At 41.9% G+C, this 10166-nt stretch overlaps 1 protein-coding gene across 1 annotated transcript; it reads left to right on the top strand.

Moving 5' to 3' along the window:
- Nucleotides 1-1715: 1715 nt before the first annotated feature.
- On the top strand, nt 1716-8715 carry trarg1a (trafficking regulator of GLUT4 (SLC2A4) 1a). Its single transcript, XM_052035946.1, has 2 exons — nt 1716-2126; nt 8569-8715. Exons 1-2 carry the CDS (start codon nt 1716-1718, stop codon nt 8713-8715), a joined length of 558 nt encoding a protein of 185 aa, XP_051891906.1.
- The last annotated feature ends 1451 nt before the right edge of the window (nt 8716-10166 follow it).

The following is a 10166-nucleotide window of genomic DNA, read 5'->3' as shown; positions in this document are numbered from 1 at the left end:
GAAGCACTTAACCATGATAGATTTTGTTGTGTTTAAAACTCAGTTCCACATTGAATAAGACTGTGAGGCTGGGCATCACTGGGATCATCTTAAGATGTCATCTGGAGAGCCAGGATCAAAGGCCCTGCCCAAGGTTTCTGTCAGTGACTGAGCAGCATGATTTCATTCCCACCAATGTTGAGCGGCAGAACACTCTTGCTCACTAACTCAGGCAGCATAACCACAGCTCTGGAATCAGAAGAGTGAAAATCAAAAATACTGCAAGGCTGGAAAGCTAAAATAAAAACAGAAAATGCTGGAAATACTCAGAAGGTCAGGCTGCACCCACGGGAAGAGAAACAGAGTTAACGTTTAAGGGTGGAGACCCTTGATTAGAAGTATGGAAGAAGCCATGGAATCAGGATTGGTGGAGGAAACTCGGATATTGCCATCTTCTCCGACAATGGAAGCTGCTCCCACGCTTGAACATGGTGGGAGGCAACAAACAGGTGAATCTCAGGAGGGGTCAAAGGATTGAGATGTTGGGTTCATGGGAGGCAGGAGGAGAATCCATAATCGGGAACAGAGCAACGTGAGACAGTGCTTTGGAGCAAACTCAGAGCAGGGAAGCCAAGTGAAGAAGGATGGATTGATTGATCCTCTGACCACAGGTCAAAGGCAATCTGGCAAAACAATTCGGATTAAACCATCAACTGGAGCAATCTGCAATTTTATTTTTCTCTGGTAGGAACCTAACGGACCTGTTGCAACCGAAGTGAAGAAATCTGAGAGGTCGATTCTAATCAGTCCGATAGGTGTCGCAATCTTAAATGTTAAATTTGAATACCATTGTCTGCAAAACTACAACCTTTTACTTTAATCCCAGTGACCAATCAGGTTAAACTAATGCAAGGGCACTTATCGTTCTATTCAATGAACCTGGAATTAATGACTCCGAGTGTATAAGTTCTGAAAAAATACCCTTGATTTTGTTGCATATGGTTCAAACGATCGCTTTTAAACGGATCCCGGCCATCCGAATGCATTAAGCAGGAGTTACTTGTGATATCGATCATATTTTTTAATGGAGTTCTGCGGCTCTGCAAATACAATTGTATGAATTATGCAGGGAGCAATCACATTGCAGGGAGTGGGAGGAGGATGTGTGATACAGAGCTTGAATCGGAAAGAAGCACGCTTTAAATGCATGTATTCCCCAAGGTCTGGCAACTGCGGGAATGGGCAGGCGGCAAACTGCCTCGACTGCCTGTCGGGCAAAGTCATTCGCAGGTAGGTAGGGGAGAGGGGCACGTGGAGTTAATTCCATCCACTCCTCGGCGCAGGGTCCGGTTAAAAAGTGTCCCAGAGGTGCGCGGAATTCAACAAGCGGAGGGGGGAACAAAGGTATCCACTGTGCAGTTTTGGGGAGATTGCGCCGCTCTTTCTGAGGAGTAGGAGTGGACCAACCCACCATACCGCCATGGGTTCGTCTAGTGCGAGGGACCCCAGTGTGTCCACGCAGAGTGTGGCACTGTTGCACTGAGGAGAGCGGCGGCCGGATACCAGACTTGGGAGGGCGGGAATCTTCCTCCTTTACTTGACCGTCCACTCCCACCCCAAACCCTTAACATTTCAGTGACCTTCTGTATTTTTGTTTCATCACTTTGTTTCCCTCCCTTTCCACCCCCCGAGGATGAAACTGTAACGCACGTTTGAGACTTGTGGAGCGAGCAACGATGGCCATAAACACGGACGTCGAGTTTGAGAAGAAGCTGGGCGGATCTGGGGACTCGGCTCTGCCGAAGGAGCACCAGGAGACGGAGAAGCTTCTGTTCAGCGCGTCGGAGGGAAGCCTGGAGAATGGCGTCAAAAACTCCAAGTCGTTCACTGTTAGCCTGCCGAACGCCAAGGAGCTGGAGGCCGAGTCCAATGGCCACAACATGCAGTACATGTCTTCGGAGTCAATGTCCAAAATAGGCGCCACTCCCACCTCCCCGTCCAGGGTAAGCGTGGGAAAGGCATCGTCCACTGGCACGGCCAGTGCCCGGGACCAGTCCCGGCCCAGGGATTACCTCATCCTGGCCATCATAAGCTGTTTCTGTCCAATATGGCCCATTAATATCGTGGCTCTCGTCTACTCCATCATGGTAAGTGCCCAGCATGATATATCTTAGCATCATGGCAATTTGCAAAAGTTTCCCCACCCCCCTCAAGTAGCAGCTTCGTGGCCCTTGTATGTTCCTCATCCGCAGCGCAGCCCTGCGCTCTGCCCCGTTAAAGTTTCGGTGAAGGGGGCAGGAATGTGGTGGGGTCCACACAAAGCTGGGCAACTCCGTGCAAATCCAGTTGGCCGAGAGGGAGGATGTGGGACGGTGGTGCTGCAGACGGGCGTGAGGCGAAACACTGCCGCCACCTCCCGTGGGCAATCTCGAAGCATTTAAAGTTAGTTTTCAGCTGGCTCCCACCGGAATGAATATCCAGAGCAGTGGGGGGATTGCCGAGAGATTTCTCTTTAGATATTGCAACTGTACTGCATGCTTTGACCGTTTCTGAAGACTTGGCAACTTCCCGCCGGTCTTCAAGTGAGAGAATTCCCGCTTGAACCTCTTGGGTTCGGGTCCAGAAACGGACCGCAATACTGGGAATAATAAAACTGCCTGCTTTAAACCGGGGAGAAAGTCGCCCTTATGCGAGATACATTTACCCCAAGACAATAATCACTTTCCCTTAAAAATCTTCTTTTAAATGGAAAAGTAATTTGCTGAATAAACTTGTCGGGAAAATATACTTCCCAATAGCAGAGCGACTTTTACCTTCCAACTGAAAATGGTTTATTTTTTTAGAAATTCAAATGCTGGAAATCTGAAATAAAAACAGAAAATGCTGGAAGCACTGAGCAGGTCAGGCGGCATCTGTGGAAAAAGGGAGTTGACTTCAGAGCGAAGACCTAAGTTCTGATTGAAAGGTTTTCGATCCGAAGCTTTAACTCTGTTTCTCTTTCCGCAGATATTGCCCGGCTTGCCGAGAGCTTCCAGCACAGAAGATGCAGCAATCTTCTAGTTAAATTACACAGCGTCAGGAGGGAGATTTGAACCGCTGCCAGGCGAACGGTGCGGGGTTGGCTGCGGGCACGCCCCCCGACCCGGGTGGTGCTGTCCGAGGGAGAGGCGACGCGCCCCACGCCAGCTGTTGGGCTTTTGGTATCACTGTGCCGTGATAAATGAGAACTAGCAGATCAGTCGATGCCCTGAGGATTAGTTGAGTGGGGCTTGGGGCTGCGGCTCTGCCCACAGCTGTCCAGATCCAGACACTTTGGGGTTCTTGGTTCCGCTTAGATATTGGGAGCCCTTCAGTCAGCTGTCTCCCTGTAATGGAAGACCAAACCACTTCTGCCACGGACGAGACTCAGACAGCACCCCTTAATCCGCACTGATCTCGCGTCAAAGAGCCGGTAGACCCATTAGCTCTGACTTGGGAGACACGAATTGGTGTCAGAGTCTCGGCTGGGGCTGCTAAAACATATCCAGAATTGCCGTTCTGCATTCATCCGCCCTGGCCCACCACATTTCCATCCATCCCTCTTCAGCCCACCCATCGCTTCTTGACGATCTTTCTGAGTGGTACTCGGGTCTTTTGAAGCTCATATGTTAAATAACAATATTTAACAACGCCCTTAATTTAGTAAAACAAAGTGTTTTGCCAAACACCATGATATTGGATATAAGAGCAGATGACCTCAGTCAAAGTGTGTTTTAAGGAGCATCTTTAAGGTGTGGCAGAGGGGTTTAGGGAGGGAAATTCTAGACCTTAGGAACTTGTCAGTTGTGGGATGGTCGGTAGTTGCAGAGGGATTAGGGTCAATTAGGACCAAGGGAGAGGAGCTGAAATATCTTCTGATGGTTATAGGGCTGGAGGAGATTACAGTCAGGGAGAGATGAAACCAAGAATTTGAAAGCAAGAGAGAATTTTAAAATTGAGCTGTAGCTTAACTGGGACCCATTGTAAGTCAGCTAACACAGGGTTGAACAGGACATGATGTTAGTTGTGGCATTGACAGTGAGTTGTGGATGGCCTCAAGCTTCTGGATATTAGAGTAAGGGAGGCCACCCAGGGATGAGTTGAAACAGTCAAATCTGAAGGTAAGAGAGGTGTGAACCAGGTTGCCTGCTGAAGATGAGTTGTGGATGGGTGGATTATGAAGCTGGAAATGGATGGTCATGGTGATGACACATGGTCAAATGTAATACTATGTAGGGACATGAATGAGCTACTGACCTATCCCACAACTAAAAATTGGAGGACAGAACATAAGTCTAATTGTGTTTTTGTGACTTAGTTTGACTACATTGCTATTTTAATATTTCTTTGTTTTGCACCTCTTCAGGTTTAATGACTGATTCAACAATTAATATTAACAAATGCTTTAGGAATTTAGACGGAGGTGCAACGATCTGGACAACCCTTCCTATACAAACAGTTCATTCATTTTCTTGTAAAAATATTTTTATATTTGTAGGATGTAGTTAGCTTAGCAGAAATTAATTCTTGTGGGTTTTAACTGTACCCATCCCCAAAATTTGTTTTAAAGTCCCTCCGTAACCATGATTCCAGTTATTTTAGGGAGGGTCAGGGTTCCAGTCTCACCATAATCAGCACAAGCAGCGTATCCAGTTAACAGTTAGTTTCCCAGTTCAGTTATTCCCTTTCCCTGCAGACGTTGGATTGCTGGAATGCTAGATTGACTCAGGACAATATAACTATATATTTTGTCATAATAGGATTAGATAATTACTGCATGCACCTTTCCTCCTGAAATCTGTTCAGTGTAGAATATGCAGTTCTGTTTCCAAGGAATAAAAGGATAGAAATCGGGAAAACTTGGAAATTTGAGCTTCTTGGAATAGTGTTTCATTGATTTTCTCCTAATTTGGATGGTTGCTTACAAAGACAGCATTGCAATTCAGTCTACAAAAAGCTGTGTTAATTAGATCAGCACTACATTTCACAAGGATCATAGGTAAGCAAAAGCACAATGTGACTGCTTTATTAATTCAAAGTACAAGAGAATAAAAGCATGTCATCCGGCAGGTGCACAGTGCAGATTGAGAGCCCCATTGTCAAAAAGAAACACAATATAATTTCTTATTTGTAAACTGACCACAAATCTAAACCTTGTTGAGGATCAGGTAGAGATAAATCAATCTCTCAGATGTTTGCATATTTCTGGGCTTTCTGTGGGTGATTCAGTTGAACAAAAGTAAAATTGAAAATGAAATGCATTGAGAAAGCAAATGTTTTGTATGTCCTCCGCTGTCAATAAAAGTGTATGTTTAGATTTTACAGCTTTTTAAATTTTATGATTGGTGAGGCATTATTATTGGTTTGCGGAGGATAAGGTGAGGTTAGTATATGGAAATGTACAGCTAATATTTGCTCCTCATAAACTGGACAGGGTTATTTCTGATTGATGGGGTTACCCATTTCAGGATTTTATAGCTTTTGGACCATATTTAGTCTAAATATTCCTCAATAGGGAGAGAAATTGGGCCAAGTCTCCTGTTCCTGATTGCTGTGCCTTGACTCCTGTTTAACTATGCATTGGAAGACATAGCTGTGATGTCCTCAATGGACCTGATAACTGCCAAGTTTTCTCACACAGTAAAAATGTAAGATATTAAAGGCTGGTCTTTATTTGTGGAGCTTTGTCAAGCAGTTAAGTGCCTCAAGAGGCAGAAACAATGACAGAAAATGCTGAAAATGCTCAGCAGGTCAGGCAGCATCTGTAGAGAGAGAAAATCAGAGTTAACATTTCTGGTCGAACATCCTTCATCCTTCTCCGATGTTAATTCTGTTTCTCTGTCCACATATGTTGCCTGTGCGTTTCCAGCATTTTCTCCTTTTATTTCAGATTTCTAGCATCTGTAGCTTTTTTTTGATTTCCTCAGGAGGTAGAGGTAGTGGGAGGAAATGACAACTAAGTTAAAACTTCTGTGTAGAATGAAACATATCCTTGCATATAATTTTTTAAAAACCTTGACTTTTATTTAGTTACATCTTGATTAATATTGCATTTTATGCTAATTGGAACAGTAAGCAATGAGAACAAATTTCTCCTGGGTTCATTGGGGATTTTAGCTCACCAGGGGTCATGCTGTGAACCTGGGAATTATTCTTGGCTCTGGTGAGCCAGTTCCAGTGTAAACAACACTGTGCCAGGCCCAGGGTTACCTTTTGAATTAATCATTATTGTGCAATATTTTTGTTGATCATTCTGACTACAGTTCTTACAGTGAAGAAAATCAGTAATTCTGAGGTTGAGTGAAAGTCTTTTCACAAGAGTATCCATAATCTTTTTCAGCCAGGCAGAAAACCTCGTTTAAGAACACCTGCAATCTAATAGAGTGGCCACTACTTAAACTATTACTACCCTGAAGTACATTGCTCCAATAGAACTGTTAATGCAGATCTGTAGGTCTTGTCCAAGTTGTAATAATTTGCAAGGAAGTGCAAAACCATGAAACCAGACCATTTGGTTCAAGTGATATTACAGTAATGAATGTGCATTGATTTACTGTAATAACTGGTTGCATCATTCAGTCCTGATTTAATCTCTAATGGAATATATTATGCCTTGGCCAAACATACCACACCTCTTCCTAAGACCAGCAACAGTCGTGTGTTCTACACTTGCCCTCTGCTATTTGCTTCGGGCCCTAAAATTATCACATGACACAAAACCTCTGTTAACACTCTTCTGCAAGGATTTAGACTGCCCGATTGCAACAAATCCCATTCACAGCTGAGAGACCAGGGAGGTGACTTGCTCCCAGTTTTTTCAGAATATACAAGGCTGTCTTTTATCTACCAAGTTTAACTTGTGGAGAAATTGCATACAGCCTTCCGAATGTTTGGTTGGAAGGGTGTATTGACTGTCTGCTAACAAGCATAGTTTGATCCAATTGCAATATGGCACTGTAAAACCCAAGCTGTTGCATTGGCAATACATCTGGAGGTACTATCTATCTTCCAATAACACAGAAAAGTGCCATTCAGCCCATCGAATCCATTCTAGTTCCCAAGGAGCAATCTCATCAGTCTCACTCCCCTCTCCTTATTCCCCTAGTTTCCTAAAACATAATCTCTGTCACAAATGTCCATCAACTCCCCTTTGATTCTTTTTGCCATTAACCTACACCACAGGATATTTATGGTGGCTATAGTCTTTGGGATGATAAGAAATCGGAAAGCCTGCAGGACACCCACACGTTCACTCTATTTGAATATTTTCAAACAACATGAAACTGGAAGAGTAAAACTTTTCAGCATATCAACATGAAGGATGTTAGTATTGTGAGATAAAATTAATACTTCTACTTATTAACAAACATTGTCCTTAACTACAGTAAGAGTTAGATGAAGCACAAGGTTTTTTTAATGCCTCCCCAACGTATTCCACAAAAGAATGGTATTTTGTGTTACCTTTATCAAATATACCAATTCCTTATTTGAGATCATCAGTTGCTGCTAAGTTTAATGGCATGAATTGGTACTCATTAGGCAATGGTTTGCCAATGGATGAACTCATTTTACTGAAGATTCTCTTACAATTCAGGACCTTCATCAAAAGATCTAGGCTGGATTGAAATTGTAATCGTATGAATGAAAGAACAGTGCACATTTAGCCTGCTGAGTCAGCTAGTTCTCAAAAATAGTGTTCCTGGGAAAGTAGGTTCAACCTTTTCAAGAAATTTTCTATAGCATTTAAAGGCCTCATCCAAAAGTTTGGTTCATATCTATAAAATCCTAGAGTTTGTCTTTTTAACATTAATGAGTTTAAAGTAAGCTTATTAAACCTCCATTGAACTCTACCTGATAATCTTGTAGAAATTCAAGTCTAATTTTGAAGTGAAAGTGACTTGATGATTAGCATGCATGTGTCTGTTCGAGCTGAGAAGTGCTACATAAACAGTACAGGCAGCAGGTTGAGCTGCAGGAACATTCAGCCAGCCACATAGGTGTTCCAGCTCAGTACCTCTGCTAACTCTAGAAACAAGGAATCAACATGGGAATGACAGCTTAGATCACAAGGCCAGTCTTGTTGTAGAGAATTTTAAACCGTTTAAGTTGAAATCCTTTTCAAACACAATGGACAATTTCAACACAGTTGTAAATCCATAATAGTTTGGAGAATATGTTGTATCTCTAAGCAGAATTTTCTAATATCCATGATGTACCTCGATTCCTTTCATTAAGTTTCAGAGGTTCTCAGAAATAAATTATCTATCATTCTTGTAAATCACTTGCAATTTGTTTGGAAAAAAAACTATAATAAAAGTTATCAGTTTTTAACTGACTATTTCCATTCCTGATCCTTTATAAGTGTATACAATAATGACATTTGTGTTAAAATATAACAGAAGTTTTATGTTAATTCATTTCTAAGATTTCCTTTCATTTTCAATCCTGATCCAATTCACTTTCTAACTGTTTGCTTTACTTCACGTTTAGCTACTTAGCAAAACAGCTATTCACTATTTAAAGTACTTTCTTAAATAAAACTAATAGCTGTTTTTATTTATTCACCAACAGTCCAGAAACAGCTTACAGCAAGGGGACACGGATGGAGCCAGGAGACTTGGACATCTTGCCAGATTACTGAGTATTATAGCAATAGTCCTGGGGACACTCATCATAATCACTTACAGTGTGGTCAACTATGCAGGTAAAAGTGGTTAAGAGGTGCCACATTTGAGGTATTATTTATATTGTACAGTCTTTTATAGAATCAGGATTAATTTAATATAAAGGATATTGCTCAAATCAATCTCAAATACCTTTGTAAAATCAAAACTCATCATTGTAAACCCTAGAGCACAAGTAAATTAAAAACAAATTAAACAATGAATTGTTTTAGTTAATAATTGTACAGCAACTTCATTACATCTTCCACACCTGCAAGCTTTTTTATACTTATTGTCTGTATTTACATCTGTACTACAGTGCATTTATTAAGTCACTGAACAATTGTTCATTGCTGGTAATCAAGGCAACAACAGAAGATGAATTCTGATAAAAATGCCAAAACTCTTGTTGTATGTCTTGGTCGTGTGGTTTAAAGAGTGTGGTAGCAATACTCACAAGATTAAATGAATAGAATTGCCATCTGCCTGAGTGAAGCTCGATGGATGTCTTCCAGATTGAAATGGGCATCTTATTACACAGAAACACTTAGGCTATTTTGTTGTTCCCACTTGCTGCTCTTTACTTTTATTTAAAAGTTGATTTTCCTGTCACACTCTTATCAGAAAAGCAGTGAAGCACCATTACAAATGATTGGGCAATGTAAAACAATTATTTTGTAGAAAATATTTCCAAGGTTTCAAGCTCCTGAATGTGATTACTGTCTGAGGCTTAAGTTAAAAGCCTGTGTCTGAGGACTGAATAGTGAAAATTAAATAATAATTTTCTATTAAATGCAAACATACTCTAAGTTGTGGTTTGATCACAGCCTCTTTGATAATGAATCCTGTGCCTTATTAAAGCAGGAACTGAACAATGTACAAATTTGAAGAAAAATCATGAACATTGGAGGTACTCAGCAGGTCAGGCTGCATCTGTTGAGGGAGAAACTGTCCACAGTCCATGTTGCCTGACCTGCTGAGTATTTCAAGCATTTCTTGCTCTTATTTTAGATTTTTGGGATTTGCAGTTTTTTGCTTTTCAGTGTATGGATCTGGGCTGAGAAATGAAGTTACATTTGTATCAGATAAGAACCATCTCCAACAGCAGAAGACCCCTCACACCAACTCTCACAACTTCAGTAACACCAACACTCTTGCAGCATCCATGGCTCTGGGCTGTCCATTAATTGGACTAACCCCAAATCAACACTGCCTACCAAAGCAGAGCAGAGGCTGGGTGTTCTGAGTGATTGGCACATTTTCTGACCACTCGATGCCATTCCACCATTTACAAGGTTCAAATCAGGAGAGTTACAGTGACTCAGTGAGTGGGTGCAAGGGGAACAGCACAAGAAGATTGTGGTAACCCAGGTAGAAGCACCTTCCACTGAAATCAACATCCGCTCCTTCCATCTTAACAGCAGCCCTGAAACTTTGTCAACAGGAAACATTGCTGCAAAAGACATTTGTTTGTAAAATTCTCTTTGGGTCACACATCATCCTGAC

The sequence above is a fragment of the Pristis pectinata genome, chromosome 21 (genome assembly GCF_009764475.1).
Source record: "Pristis pectinata isolate sPriPec2 chromosome 21, sPriPec2.1.pri, whole genome shotgun sequence".
Classification (NCBI taxonomy): domain Eukaryota; kingdom Metazoa; phylum Chordata; class Chondrichthyes; order Rhinopristiformes; family Pristidae; genus Pristis; species Pristis pectinata.
This window is presented reverse-complemented; position numbering and strand designations above follow the sequence as displayed.

Coding starts and splice junctions, on each gene's coding strand:
- trarg1a (XM_052035946.1), top strand. CDS start 1,716: ATGGCCATAAACACGGACGTCGAGTTTGAGAAGAAGCTGGGCGGATCT. Junction 2,127..8,568: donor CTCTCGTCTACTCCATCATG/GTAAGTGCCCAG, acceptor ATTCACCAACAG/TCCAGAAACAGCTTACAGCA.